At 45.7% G+C, this 15,854-nt stretch overlaps 1 protein-coding gene across 3 annotated transcripts in view; it reads right to left on the reverse strand.

Annotated features, from left to right (window-relative positions):
- Positions 1-15,854, reverse strand: part of RAB30 (RAB30, member RAS oncogene family) — a 79,311-nt gene that overhangs the window by 12,213 nt on the left and 51,244 nt on the right. For 2 of the 3 annotated variants that reach the window (XM_043528266.1, XM_037888824.2), the window contains exons 2-3: positions 5,543-5,643; positions 3,103-3,186 (exon numbers count right to left, since the gene is read on the reverse strand). In XM_043528266.1, the coding sequence (XP_043384201.1) occupies positions 3,103-3,186; positions 5,543-5,635 (177 nt within the window). In that variant the 5' untranslated portion in view covers positions 5,636-5,643. Of the gene's footprint in view, positions 1-3,102; positions 3,187-5,542; positions 5,644-5,938; positions 6,039-15,854 lie in introns of all 3 variants that reach the window. The other variant, XM_043528274.1, reaches the window with a different exon arrangement.

Here is a 15,854-nt window from a genome sequence, read left to right on the forward strand (position 1 = left end):
AGCTGCCTAGTATTTACTAAAGAACCTCCACAAGATGCAGGTTTGCACGAGCACCTCACTGACAACCTTCAGAGTGACTTTCCAGTATAAAAAGAAGTTGGAAGAGAGAAACAGAAAACTCCCAAGTTAGAGAAGAATGGGCCCAAGATTTTCAAAATCTGTTGCCTAGAACTAGGCTCCTGCATCCATAAGTGGTATGATTTTCAAGACAGCTAAGCAGCCAGCATTTCTATTCCAAGCAAGCCATTTATTTAGATGCCTAAATATTGCACTAGCAGCCTAACATTAGACTCCCACTTTAAGAAAATTTTGTCCTGGAATTGTCCTTGGGAGAATTAAAGTGGAAGAAAAACCCCTCTTTCTGTGTGGTCTGCAAACAACTCCTTCCCATATGTTATCTTGCCATAAAGGTTATGTCCCTTCTAATGCAGCCAAGGTCAGTGCGTACTGGGCTTACTGACACAGAAGTACAAGCTACATGAGTAAGAGCTGCCTGGTGCCCCTTCCCCAAGTATATCAATTGATTTTTCTGATCGATGCTCCTGTGGATTTCCATTTTTTCCTTCACCTTATATGAGCAAAGAGTCTATTCAGCCCCACTCATGAATTCTGTGTCTCTTTAAGAGGATGAATGTACATGTATACAGCACCCCTATGAAGAACCCAAATCACAAATTATACACATAGACCACCACTGGCCTGCAGCCACCCATAGTTTGAGGGTAGGAATGAAGACACCTCTGCATGGTAGGAGGTGTGTGGTAAAATGCCCTTCCTCTTTCTAAAATGTGCCATGAGAACTGTAATCCCTCTAGAGAGCAGACAGGACATCAAGGCAAAAACTTTTCAAACTAAGGAAGGAAGGATGGTCTTGTGGTCTTCAGGGGTCCGGGCTCAAATCCCAGCTCTGCCACAGACTGACTGTGTGACCTTGGGCAAAGTCATTTAGTCTTTTTGCAATTCCTTTCCCAGTTTATAAAATGGAGATAATACAATACTACTTCCTTTCTCTCACCCTTTGTCTGCAGGGATTGTAAGCTCCTATAGCAGGGACATTCTCTTACTACAGATTTGTACAAGCCCTAGCACAATGTGGCTGGGGACTCTAGACACTCCTATAATTAAAAAGAGTCAATCATTAGGTGCCTAAATCCCTATTTAGGCAAACTATAGCCTGATTTTCTGAGATGACCTGAGGACCCCAAGGGAGCTGCAGGTTCTCAGAATATCTGATAAAAATCAGGCCACTTTTCATCACCTAAATAGATTTAGGTACCCGACTTCAGGCACCTACATTTGAAAATATTGCCTTGTGTGTTTAATCCACACAGCAAGTAATTTGCACCACCTTGGCTCTCTCATCTTAGTACCCACTAGAATACCAGAAGGGAGAGAAGAGAAATCAACTATTTTTTCATTTCCATCTGTGAGCTTGTACTAGTATAGCAGGGAATTGAACTCTAGGAAAACTTCAGGGGTCAACTGAAACTTTCACAGCATTGAATGCACGGATCATCACACTTCCCACCCACCTTGTCACACTAGAGTCATCCAGTTTCTCCAAGGCCGGCCAGCTCAACCAAAATTGGAGGTATTTCTAGGGCCCTTCAGTCCTGCAGAACTCCACAAGCCTGCAGGTCTACACCAGTGAACCTTAGGAGCTCTGTAGGGACAGAGCTGCAATGACTACAGCTGGCGGAGGAGAGAGCATACCACATCCGAATTAACAGGAGTTCAGTAAATGGAGGTTGAACTGAAATAGTTCTTTGCACATCCATAAACCCTCATACGCAAGCGCTGTACAAATATGGATTGAGTTTTGCAACACCCTTCTTCAAAGGTAGACTATTATTATCCTCACAGATGAACAGAGGCACAGCACTGAAATGATATGCCCAAGGTCTAAACAAGTCGGAGCCAGGAATAGGACTCAAGAGTCCAGACTTTTCCAGGCAATAAGGCTACAAGCATGCTCTTTCTCTCCTATATGTCATCACAGAGCTTCAAACACCCAACAATTGCTTCCATCACAGATTACAAAGAGAAAAATTAATACTAATTCACCTAAACCTAGACAGTAGCACAACCAGTGGCAGATTTAGAGTTAGTGGGGCCCTGTGCACAGCTTCATTTTTGGGGGCCCCCCTTGGGACCCAGCCAAGAAAAAGAACATTCTCTCTTATCTCCCCCGCCGCCCCCCAATTTTTCATTCTTTTTTTCCTTCATCCCCCTCCTATATTAGAAGTAATGGGAAGTAAATGAAAAGGTGAGGTACCCTGATTGGGGTAGAGGGTTGGGGTGCAGGAGGGGGTGCAGGGGTTGGGCTCTGGGAGGGAGTTTGGGTGCGGGCTCTGGGCTGGAGTGCAGGCTCTGGGCTGGGGCAGGAGGTCTGGGTGAGGGAGGGGTTGGGCTCTGGGAGGACGTTTGGGTGCGGGCTCTGAGCTGAGGCAGGAGGCTGGGGTGCGGGAGGGGGGCAGTGCTTACCTCAGGCAGCGCAGCTCCCAAAGTGACTGGCATACTCAGCCCTCTGGCAGTGGCTCCTAGGCGGGGAGGGCCAGGGGGTCGCCGCATGCCACTGCCTGCAGATGTTGCTCCTGCAGCTCCCATTGGCCGCAGTTCCCGGCCAATGGGAGGTGCAGAGTTGGTGCTTGGGGCGGGGTCAGCGCGCAGAGACACACCTTCCCCAGGGGCCGCAGGGATATGCCAGCCGCTTCCTCTGCGATGTGCCACTCCCAGGAAGGAAGCAGAGTGGGCAGGGAGCCGCCTTAGCCTTGCTGCTGGCACGTCTCTTCGCGCCCTTTAGGGGGAGGAGGCAGCGGGTCTCCATGCACTGCCCGAGGGGGCAGCACACAGAGCTGCCTCCCCCCCACCAGGGGCACGTAGAGATGTGCCAGCAGCTGGCCGCTTCCGGGAGTAGTGTGGGGCCACCCGCCATGGCATGCAGGCAGCCTGCCTGAGCCCTGCTGTGGTCACCGGGGCCAGGACTCGGTGCAGGGTGTCAGATGAGATTTGTTCTGCATTTTGGGGCCCCGTGCCACTGCATGATTTGTTTCATGGTAAATCCGCTCCTGAACACAACAAAGCAAGTTGGTAGTTTCCTACCTTCACTTTTTCACCATTTATCTCCACAGTCTTAATCATAAAGTCAACTCCGATAGTGGCTCCTTGACCTGGTGGGAAAAGCCCCTACAAAGAAAGCAGTTTGGTTAAAGCAGATTCCGCAGTAAGATGAGAAAGAAGATTTCACCTGCTGATGAATCCCCTCCAGGCTTTTGTCCCATCCTGCTTCCTCTAATTCTACTTCCCTCTCCGCAAAACAGTTGTTTTCCCATCAGAGAGAAGTATCAATAGATGGGGAAACAACTCGGAGTCAATTTAGGATGATTTGATCACAGTCCATAAGTACCCACATGGGGGATAAATATTTAATAATGGGCTCTTCAGTCTAGCAAAGAAAGGACTAACACAGTCCAATGGCTGGAAGTTGAAGCTAGACAAATTCAAACTGAAAATATTGTGCAACTTTTTAACAATGAGGGTAATTACCACTGGAACAATATAATCAAGGGTTGCTGTGGATTGTCCATCACTGGCAGTTTTTAAATCAAGATTGGATGGGTTTTTTTAAAGACACGCTGAAGGAATTATTTTGGGGAAGAGCTATGGCCCATGCTATACAGAAGGTCAGTCTAGCCTTAGAATCTATGATCTATGAATTCATAGAGATCTCTGTACCACAGGAAATGCAATCAATTATTCTGCTGCCCTAGCTGATGGAGGACTGGAGTCTCCACCCACTCCATATACAAAGCTCCAATTGATTGCACTGGGAATCCAATGCTTGGAGTGGCAGCAAAATCAACTCTTACGTTACCTGGGACAAAAGAACAACTGATCATGTCTCTTGTTGTACAAAGGTCTCTCCAGCTCAACTCCAGTTGTTTTCCATAGAGTAAGGAATGTGACAACTGGACTTGTGAGGCAGGGATGGGGAGGGCAAACAAGAGGAAAAGGGGGATCGAGAAAGAGGAGGAAGAAAAGAAAAAAGAACTATAGATGTTTATACCCTTCTCTGAAGCATCTGGTATTGACTGATGTCAGAGACAGGGCACTGGACTAGATTGGCCATTTAGCTGATTCACTATCTCAAATTTCTCAGTTCCTAGGAGTGAGCGGTGGCAAAAGCTTTAGGAACATTCATTAGAAGAGAACATTTTGTCATCACAGCTTTCCATTTCCCCAATACTGTTGTGTAACTCTGTGAAAGCCACTTTCCAAGCAATCCTCTCACATTCTTGTACAAAGGTTTCTGTGAGCGAATCGACAGTCAGCTGCTATCTTGACAGTAGCAACATCAAGAGGCTTCAACTTACGTTTCGTGGTAGTATTATATCTTGGTATAGTTAAATAGAGGGACCCAAGCAACAATAAAACAACAATAGCTTTTCATTTATTGGTTTCCAGGCCTGTAGACCTACACAAAGCCACACTGATTTCTGGCCATATCTGCCTCTGCTACCAGTAGCAGCAAGCCAAAGCTTGGAAAGCAGCAGAACTGGCTGCCGATTTTACCGTTTAGCCCCTTGGGTTTAGCTCTAGTGCTGCCAGCTATTTGCTTGCTGCTGGAGTGGGAGGAAAAGAGTGAGTTTTAAGATTTCCAGAGGCTTGTTTTTAAAACCAATCACAGAGAAAAAGTGCTGAGACTTTAAAGTGAAACTTGCCCAGAAACCATAACTTGTGTTACATACAGTATCATGCAAACTTCCCCTTTACCTCGGTTACAGAAATCCTGCTCCTCCTTTTCCCCAGTATCATTGCACAGAAAAGTGCAGATTAAGTGCCCAACACTTGTAATTGTTTAATTTTCTGCAAGGCAAGCAGGGACTTGCCCAACCCCCATTTCTATTTTAAGGATTTAGCTGTATGGGTCACAGAAGAAAACAAAAACAGGAGGTTGAGAGGTTTGCTGAGCAACATATGGTCTCATTCCCCCGTCTTTTTAAGTCATCATTAAATGGCCTTTATAACGCTTGCAAAGCCTAATTTTTAAAGGGAGTGTGATGGAAGGTGCTGCATTGACAACCCCAGACATTGAATTTCTCTATCCAGATAGCAGTTTCCAGCAGCTTTAAAAGCTTCCCAGCCCTCTGCAGGGTTCAGGGTAGAAGAGGGACAGGATGCAGCAAGAGGGTACTTCAGTCTCTGTGACCCATTCAGGCCTGATCCAGAGCCCATCAAAATCATGCCCATCTATAGTCTCCTCGTTTTTCTCTCAGCTAGATCTGCCAACAAGGGGGCTAGTTTTTCAGGACATCACCCCTTGCAGGTACACTTACAGCACTAGGACTTATGCTGGGGATGTTGATATCACAACAAAGTGCTTTAGCTGATCTGCGTTGTGGGCGTGCACCTCAGTCCATAGCTACAGATTCCAAGCTATTTTAGAGACAGCTACTCGTTCAAACGGATTTACACACACGAACCAAAAACTTCCCCAATATGCATAGAAGCATTTTCCCCATTAAGAGAAGAAACATCCTACCTGAGTGAAGCGTCGGACTAAGCAGGTTTTCCCCACGCCAGCGTTGCCAATTAAAACAATTTTGAACAGAAAATCATAATCTTCCATACTCATTTACACAGCTGCAAGGGAAAGAGAAATATAAATAAGCCAAAGGGGAAGCATCAGCTGAGGTTCAACCAGCTGGTAAGAGTGTTAGCTCTGCATTGTCGCTTTACTCTCAGGAGCCCAGCATGTGATATTTCTGCAGGGCACCACTAACAAATCAATGCGTTTTTCAGATTCCCTTGCAACAGGGAAACCAGTACTCACCTTTGGGATCAGTTTAGTTACTGCTGAACTTTACTCCTCCAAATACTCAGGACAAAGGTCATTACAGAGTTTGCACTGCTGATAAGACAAGGGAATTGCACTTACAAAGGTGAGAGAACTCCTACCTTCCTGACACAGAGGCCTTTTGCATGCCCACAAACCTGACCACAAGCCGGCAGAGCCAATTCAACTTTTGCCATCCTGCCTGGCAAAAAAAAAAATCTGTTGTAAAAAGATGACTGAGTGTGGACTTTAACTCCATTCAATGAGGTCCTCAGTGTTCAGGCTGCCAACTGGACCGAATTACAAATGTTGGTTTGTGAGCCTGCCTTGCTCAGTTTCCGTAAGGAGCCTTATACGTACTACGTCATAAGCCTTGGAGAGACAGGTCCTAGGTTTCATTAAACATTTTGCTCCCAATGCATCTGGTTTGGACTAAGCCACTAATTTTCTCTTTCTAAAAAGAACATGTTAATGTTCTTATTCTGATAACTGGGCCCCATTGTGCTAGGCGCTGTGCAGACCAATGGCACAGGAGGTGTCCCTGCCCCATGGAGTGCACTACCTGCATCTGGTAGGATGTAACAAGTGGATGAAATGGAAAAAAAATTGGGAGAATGTGGCGGCGGGGGGGGGAGGGAGAGAATTAGTAAATAGGAAAACGACCTCACAATAAAATGAACACGGTTTGGCATAAAGCCAAAATCTTAGCTCACAACCTGCCTAAGTAATTCCAGAAGGTAGCAATTTGGTGGCACTATGGCTGGGGAAACATTTTAAAAGAGGATTTTAAAAACAGGATAGGACGGAAGGCTTCTTATGTTTGTCAGGGAGTTTCCCCAGGCACAGGGGACAGTGGGAATCAGCAGAGAAGCCAACAGTCGAGCCGGCCCTCACTGGCAAGGGGAAGGCAACACTGACAGCCTAATAAGCTAGTAGAGCAGAGACTGCATTGGCCAAATAGGGAGAGGCCTTATAAGCATCCTTAAATGGTATCTGGTGGGGTAGGAGGAGGAAACAGTGGAGGGATGCAAACAGGAGGGTGATGTGGCCAGAGTAATGAGACAGGAAGAGGATTCTTGCCCCTACTTTTTCAGTGGACAACATGGTCGGCATCAAGGCAGCAGAAGAGGACATTACAGCAATCAAGGCATGAGATGAAGGTCTGAACAAAAATCTTGGGAATCTGGACAGGTGGAAGAGCTTGACTATTAGAAACATTATGCAGGTAGAAATAGCAACGCTTGTATATGGCCTGGATGGGTGGACCCAGAGGAGGGGCTGAGTCAAAAAACAAATGCAGTGTGGGGTGCAGGGCAGCATGGCCTAGCGGCCAGAGTTCAATGGGGGGGGGGCGCACCCACCAAGGGGTGTGGTGGCCCCGGTAGGGGGGCCCGGGCCCACCCGACTTCATCAGGCCCCGACTCAGGGCCCTAACAATGGCAGAGCCATTTGCCACTCATTAGTGGTGCGGGGTATCCCACCAAAACACGCTGAGGTTTCCCAGGTGGGAGGTACCATTCCGTCACCCTCCCTGGGTCACTTCCTATCAGTATCCGCGTTGATGTCTCCCACGAGGCTTCGGATTCTCCATGGTCTGTTGTGCCGGTCACAGGGGTCACAGGCAGGCCCAGGGAGGCTCTGGTTCCCGGCACGGTCAGGGGCTGTGGCTGGTCCACCGCAGGAGCTTCCCAGACAGGTCCTTCCCCTGCAGCCTCCAGCCCAGAATGAGCTGGGCTCCCTCCCTTTATACTGCTAGAGCATTTGGAGCAGGCCCAGTCCTGCCTGGGAAGCGGGACTAGCTATCAATAGTATGGGCTTAACCCTGTCTGGCCTAGTGCAGGGTAAGCAGACCCCGTCACAAACAGCAACAAAACCAAGAAAAACTGACATCCCTCTTAAAATTAAATGAGTGACACCACTGTTAAAATGTTTCATGCTTCACGACTTGCCAAAGCTAGAAAACTTTGGTCAACCAATGCAAGTTCTTTTCGGACCAGTAAAAACTTCCTTAGCACTGGTTCTGGACCAGAGATCCTTGTGGTCCTTCAAAACCTGGGATATACTTTCACCCAATCCCATCTGACTCCCATTGCCAGTTCCCCGAAGCCATCCAACATTCAAACTTAACTTCTCAGGAAACTTAAACTTGTTTGTAGCTTTCTCGTCTTTACATTTATGAATGCTCAATAGCTCAGACATAACTCTAGGGTATGTCTGATCCTCTTTGTCAGACTCCAGGACTAATTGTATGAGATAATGACCCAAAACTGAAACAAGACGACAAGCCAGTTGCCAAAGCCATAAACAAACAAAACAAAGAAATTAAATACCAGAACTAAAACTAAACATAAAGGGTGTGAATAAGCAAGGATGGAACAAGCAAGAAATACAGAAAAAATAAAATGGGTTGAGCAAAACGTGAGGAGTTAAAAATCTTGGCCTTCTCCCAGTTTATCAAACCATTTCTCTCTTCATTCATTTCCCACTTACAAAAATCAGAAGGGCACCTCTAGGTTTCTGAATTCAACTTGACTAACTTTTAGGCCCTAGGTGGAATTTTCTAAAGTGCCTCAATGAGTTAGGAGCACAAGTTTTATTAAGAAAACAAGTCAATGGGATTTGTACTCCTAACTCACTTAGGCCTGGTCTATACATAGTTTGGTACCGTATAACTATGTTGGTTACGAGTATGATTTACCAGAATAGTTATACTCGTACAACCCCTCGTGTGGACACAGTTATACTGAGGTAAAATACTGGTATAGCTTAATCCTGTTCCCTTACAGGTGTAAGCAATACCAGTCGAAGCACCTTTATAGCAGAATAGCTGCAGCCACACTAGGGAAGTTGTACCATTTTAACGATACTGAACTAGTTAAAGTAGTACAGCAGCTTTTGTGCCTAGACAAGGCCTTAAGTAATCCCAACCCCCACAACCTTCAATGAGCTCTGAATGCAGACCTCTGCACCAAATCTCACTGAAGTCAGTGGGGTCCCCATGGTGTGGGGTTTCACCGGCACAGAGCTCCGTGCAGGACTGGGGCCTTCGATTATGAACTCTTGGTATTATATATAAAACACAGTGCACAGATCCTAAAACTGTCAGCACTGGACTAATCAAAAAGTTACATTACTCTTATAAAGTTTTCTTGCTTCTGCAACTTTTAGCCAAGGGACTTTTTCGGATGACTCAGTCGCATATTAATAAACTTTTCTTTCCTCTTTCTCTCTTAACCGAGCAAGCGTATTTTAACCACTATAATTGTTGTTCTCACTGGCCAGGGAATAGTGGATCTCAAAGGAACTTTGACACGGCACTTAGTAACTAAAAAAATAACTGATTCAGAGTAACATAACTCCTCATTATTCACTTGTGATCTGCTAAGCATTATTACTTAAAATTAGTAAGTAGGAGTTGGATCACACTCACCCATAGTGAAATCCAGAAGAGGCACAAAGGGAAGAAAAAAGCCCCACAAATCAGAGAGAGAGAGAGAGAGAGAGAGACTTTATTTCTTCCCAGAGAAGCACATTTGGACCCTTGGGTTATCTACAGATAGCCAGAGCCATGAAGCTGGGAGCAGAGGTACCACTTGGACATGATCCAATCACTTTTGGACCTAGCCAGACATGAGTGGCACTAGGACCCCATGCACCAAGTCTCAACACCACTCACTGAAATTTGGAGCGGGTGTGTGTAGGGGCTCATGGACCAAGGGGGTCAGGCTGCTGGTTGGGTGTAGGGGAATGCCTGGGGGGGAAAGAGGGCGGGGGAAATCTATGGGCCTCCTCACTTTAAGTCCCAGTGCATGCATCTCTTTCCAACACCCTCTCCAAACCAGATCCTCCACTTTCCAAAGAAATATCTTAAAGGGAGTACCCCAGCACAATGGGGCCACAGGCAGCTCTATCATCTCCGAAACATATTAGTGGGATAGCATGGTGTGCTTGCCCCCCTGGCTGGTCCCTTCTGACAGAGACCTACTGCCCACCTCCTGTGGGAAGTTCTGTGCTTGGTACTGTTGCCAGGAACCTCAGCGGGACTTATTCATGGGAGTAAAGTCAGCAGAATCTCCTCCCCCCCCCGCATAGTCTGCATGAGGCACAGCAGAGTTTGTGGATGATTAAGATATTTTTCTGGGTTAGTATTTTGTTCGGCATGTGCTATGGGCAAAGAATTTATCTGCAGTATATAAGTGCCCTGGGATTTATTCCCCAGGGGATTTAATTTCCAGTTTTATTTAGTTTCTTTCCAAGTGAGTTTTATTCTCCCTGAATCTGACTCACTTCACATACTAGTTCTCCCAAGGTGAGCCTGGTCTCCCACTCTAGTAGTTTTCCATTGTGCTTCCTACAGCCTGGATAGTTTCTTTTATCTGCTCTTCGCATCCAAACAGACACATGGAAGAGCAGTGCAGACAGAAGATTCCTCCTCATCTTTGACATCCTGACGACTGAACATACAATGTGCAGTCACTCAGGGTAACAGAACAAGCACCGTAAGTTCAGGGTAATGATTCAAAAGCCAGCTGGGAAATGTTAATTGCTTTGGGCAATTGAGTTCTCGTTTTAAAAGGAGTGACGTCGCAAGCATGACAGGCCCTCACACTCACATATTTGCCCCATGGGCTTTTCACATTATCTTCCTATCCTAGAGTTTTATGGTAACACCAATTTTTGATCTTTGTAGTACCTGAGCACCTCCCATGCAAAATAGATAGGCAAGGGTAAGGTCCTGAACAGACGTCATGGAGCCTCTGGCTCTTCTCCATCTCTGAGGTACAGCAACTCTGCTTGGGGCAGGGTTTATATTTGAGACCAAATTCAGACCTGGTGTAAGCATGTATACAGCATGTAAGCATATACAGCGGTGCATAGACAATCCAGGAAGTTTTTGGAAAGCGTAGGGGACAATTTCCTGGCGCAAGTGCTGGAGGAGCCAACTAGGGGGGGCGCTTTTCTTGACCTGCTGCTCACAAACCGGGTAGAATTAGTGGGGGAAGCAATAGTGGATGGAAATCTGGGAGGCAGTGACCATGAGTTGGTTGAGTTCAGGATCCTGACGCAGGGAAGAAAGGTAAGCAGCAGGATACGGACCCTGGACTTCAGGAAAGCAGACTTCGACTCCCTCAGGGAACGGATGGGTAGGATCCCCTGGGGGACTAACATGAAGGGGAAAGGAGTCCAGGAGAGCTGGCTGTATTTCAAGGAATCCCTGTTGAGGTTACAGGGACAAACCATCCCGATGAGTCGAAAGAATAGTAAATACGGCAGGCGACCAGCTTGGCTTAACGATGAAATCCTAGCGGATCTTAAACATAAAAAAGAAGCTTACAAGAAGTGGAAGGTTGGACATATGACCAGGGAAGAGTATAAAAATATTGCTTGGGCATGTAGGAATGATATCAGGAGGGCCAAATCGCACCTGGAGCTGCAGCTAGCAAGAGATGTCAAGAGTAACAAGAAGGGTTTCTTCAGGTATGTTGGCAACAAGAAGAAAGCCAAGGAAAGTGTGGGCCCCTTACTGAATGAGGGAGGCAACCTAGTGACAGAGGATGTGGAAAAAGCTAATGTACTCAATGCTTTTTTTGCCTCTGTCTTCACTAACAAGGTCAGCTCCCAGACTGCTGCGCTGGGCATCACAAAATGGGGAAGAGATGGCCAGCCCTCTGTGGAGATAGAGGTGGTTAGGGACTATTTAGAAAAGCTGGACGTGCACAAGTCCATGGGGCCGGACGAGTTGCATCCGAGAGTGCTGAAGGAATTGACGGCTGTGATTGCAGAGCCATTGGCCATTATCTTTGAAAACTCGTGGCGAACGGGGGAAGTCCCAGATGACTGGAAAAAGGCTAATGTAGTGCCAATCTTTAAAAAAGGGAAGGAGGATGATCCTGGGAACTACAGCCCAGTCAGCCTCACCTCAGTCCCTGGAAAAATCATGGAGCAGGTCCTCAAAGAATCAATCCTGAAGCACTTGCATGAGAGGAAAGTGATCAGGAACAGCCAGCATGGATTCACCAAGGGAAGGTCATGCCTGACTAATCTAATCACCTTCTATGATGAGATTACTGGTTCTGTGGATGAAGGGAAAGCAGTGGATGTATTGTTTCTTGACTTTAGCAAAGCTTTTGACACGGTCTCCCACAGTATTCTTGTCAGCAAGTTAAGGAAGTATGGGCTGGATGAATGCACTATAAGGTGGGTAGAAAGTTGGCTAGATTGTCGGGCTCAACGGGTAGTGATCAATGGCTCCATGTCTAGTTGGCAGCCGGTGTCAAGTGGAGTGCCCCAGGGGTCGGTCCTGGGGCCGGTTTTGTTCAATATCTTCATAAATGATCTGGAGGATGGTGTGGATTGCACTCTCAGCAAATTTGCGGATGATACTAAACTGGGAGGAGTGGTAGATACACTGGAGGGGAGGGATAGGATACAGAAGGACCTAGACAAATTGGAGGATTGGGCCAAAAGAAATCTGATGAGGTTCAATAAGGATAAGTGCAGGGTCCTGCACTTAGGACGGAAGAATCCAATGCACCGCTACAGACTAGGGACCGAATGGCTAGGCAGCAGTTCTGCAGAAAAGGACCTAGGAGTGACAGTGGACGACAAGCTGGATATGAGTCAGCAGTGTGCCCTGGTTGCCAAAAAGGCCAATGGCATTTTGGGATGTATAAGTAGGGGCATAGCGAGCAGATCGAGGGACGTGATCGTTCCCCTCTATTCGACATTGGTGAGGCCTCATCTGGAGTACTGTGTCCAGTTTTGGGCCCCACACTACACGAAGGATGTGGATAAATTGGAGAGAGTCCAGCGAAGGGCAACAAAAATGATTAGGGGTCTAGAACACATGACTTATGAGGAGAGGCTGAGGGAGCTGGGATTGTTTAGTCTGCAGAAGAGAAGAATGAGGGGGGATTTGATAGCTGCTTTCAACTACCTGAAAGGGGGTTCCAAAGAGGATGGCTCTAGACTGTTCTCAATGGTAGCAGATGACAGAACGAGGAGTAATGGTCTCAAGTTGCAGTGGGGGAGGTTTAGATTGGATATTAGGAAAAACTTTTTCACTAAGAGGGTGGTGAAACACTGGAATGCGTTACCTAGGGAGGTGGTAGAATCTCCTTCCTTAGAGGTTTTTAAGGTCAGGCTTGACAAAGCCCTGGCTGGGATGATTTAACTGGGACTTGGTCCTGCTTCGAGCAGGGGGTTGGACTAGATGACCTTCTGAGGTCCCTTCCAACCCTGATATTCTATGATTGTATGATTCTATGTACACTGGCAATGATTTGTACCCACTACTCTTCCCAAGGAAACCTCAAGAGAATACCAAGATTCAAAGGCCAGGCATTTCTCAGATCAGCCAGAAGAGGAGTTACCTAAGCTACCCTTTTACACACTCTGGAGATCAGGCAATAAGCTTTTCCCCAGGAATCAAGACAAAAAGTGTCCTCAATAACAATGAACTTGTCCTCAATAACAATGTTCTCAGAGCTTTAAGACAGGACAATAAAATAGGTCTCTGTCCTAAAGAACTTCAATAGCAAAATTCCCATGGGCCTCAATCAAAAAATGTATAATATTTCAACTGCTAGAGATCTGGGTCCCAAAAACTACGCCCTGATCCTGCAGAGGGATCTGCCAACATAGAGAATAATTAAAATCCATAGGATTCAACCTAGGCTTAAGAATCAACATGCATGGATCACTCTGCTGGATGGGGAGCCTTAGACGACAACATAACGAGAACTACAGATCCATCTCTAGGATGGGTAAAGGGATTGCAGGAGAGAGCGCTAAATGCACTGGAAAACAAAAGGAAGGTAATACTGAGCTTTTGTGACGTTACTGACATGAACTGTGACTGTACAGATCATTGTTGCAACCAAGGTCCTATAGTTGCACCAAATCTTGTACAATGGAGGTCAAGTGAGGTGTCTGTGAAAAGGTTGTAATTCGCTGCTTAAGATTATGCTGTCTGTATGCATGTATCATTTTTGTATTTGAAGTTATAAATATTGGCTATGTACTTGTATCTCAATGTGTTTGATTTTAAGTAGCATTAATGAAGCATTTGGTCAGCTTCTTGAGAAAGGATTTTTCAGATTAAGTGCCCAATCAAGAATCACTTAACTGACAATGGACCGTGGGAGACTCCAATCCACATCTGAGGAGCTTTCCTGGGAACGTTCAAGGTAGCATGTCAGCAATGGCTGCTCTACCTGCAAAGTGAGTCACGCATGGACATGTGACTTGCCCATGTGACTCCAAACGCCATCTTGCGCCTGTGATTTTCCACAGTAAGAACAATGGTGATCTTCCACATGGGAGAAACTGTATAAATGCCCCGGGGGACGTCCCCATTTTGTCTTCAATCCTGCTTCTGACCTCTGGAGGAACTGTGCTTGAAACTGAAGCTCTGAACAAAGGACTGAACAACCCATCCAAGATGGGATGTTTATACTCTAGAGACTTGATTGGTTTAAATCAGCAGTAATCCCATCAAGCCTGAAACAAGCCTGAACTAAGAACTTTGCAATTCTTGTATGTATTTGATTCCATTTAACCAATTTTCACTGTCGTCTATATTTCTCTTTTTATTAATAAACCTTTAGATTTTAGATTCTAAATAATTGGCAACAACGTAATTTGTGGGTAAGATCTGACTTGTATATTGATCTGGATCTGGGGCTTAGTCCTTTGGGATCAGAAGAACCTTTTTTCTTTTACTGGGGTATTGGTTTTCATAACCATTCATCCCCATAAGGAGTGGTGCTGGTGGTGATACTGGGAAACTGGAGTGTCTGAAGGAATTGCTTGTATGACTTCTGGTTAGCCAGTGGGGTAAAACCGCAGTCCTCTCTGTTTGGCTGGTTTGGTGTGTCCTAGTAGTGAAAGACTGCCCTGCTCTAAGCAATTTGTCCTGAATTGATACTCTCAGTAGTGTCCTGCCAAAGGCCGCTTTGTCACAGCTTTGAGGAGGGCTGTTCCTTGTGGGCCCAGCCAATCATACTAGCTGTTTTATTTTATTTAGTACCTTTTTGTAACATTGGCTTTTAGATGATTAGGTGCTGGAGTAGAGTAGATGGCACAGCTGTAGCACAGAGATAGTGAATTATGAAGGGAGATCTGAAAGAGGGTGGTGATGGTGCACAGCCTACAAGAGGAGGGAGGCACTGCCAGGCAAACGGCAGGAAAAAGATAAATATCACTCTTCAGAGTCCGTTAAATAGTATTAAGAGGTCCTATTGACAGAAGTGTCATGGGTAAGTAATTTTATTAAACATCCCCCACCACTGACAAAGGGCTGAACAATACAGCACAGCTAAACAGATAGACAATATAAATTAAAAGGTTATAGACGCATATTTACATTATATCTGTCCAATATTAGAATCATAGAACCAGAATCATAGGATCAGAAGGGACTTCAAGGGTTTATTATAATACACTGTAGACTATATGTATTGACTACAGAAAACCTCACTAATTGGGAGGACAAAATTTGACCTTCTAGTTGGAACACAATTACAATCTAGTCACAGAATGTTTAAGTACCTGTATCAAAAAACAACAGCAATCACTCCTACATGGAGCCCAGCTTCAACAGGACTATGCACGTGAACAAAGTTAAGTGTGTGCCGAAGCGTTTGCCGTATCAGCACCCATTTCTCTGCATGTCAATGCACACCCTCCTCTTGATACACACACACTTTTTCTTCTATTATAGCAGTCAAATGCTGTGTTGGCAGTTCCATTAGAACCCCCACTACATTTAGGAAGATGTAATTCAATCAACACTAGTTCCAGGCAGCAACTTGGTGTCTCAAATCTCCGCTCTGGAGCACAGATGTTTTGCTTTACAACTTATTAAACCTTTTTAAGGAGAACTGCCAACTTTTTCAAAACCCTAAATATAAAAAAAAAAAAAAAATTATAAAAGCAATACAGTGAGGGATGGAGGGGAAGAATCTAACTTCTACCTGAAAATTTTTCTCCATTATTATAACAAATAAAACCTAAT

This window comes from Chelonia mydas, chromosome 1 (assembly GCF_015237465.2).
Source record: "Chelonia mydas isolate rCheMyd1 chromosome 1, rCheMyd1.pri.v2, whole genome shotgun sequence".
NCBI lineage: Eukaryota > Metazoa > Chordata > Testudines > Cheloniidae > Chelonia > Chelonia mydas.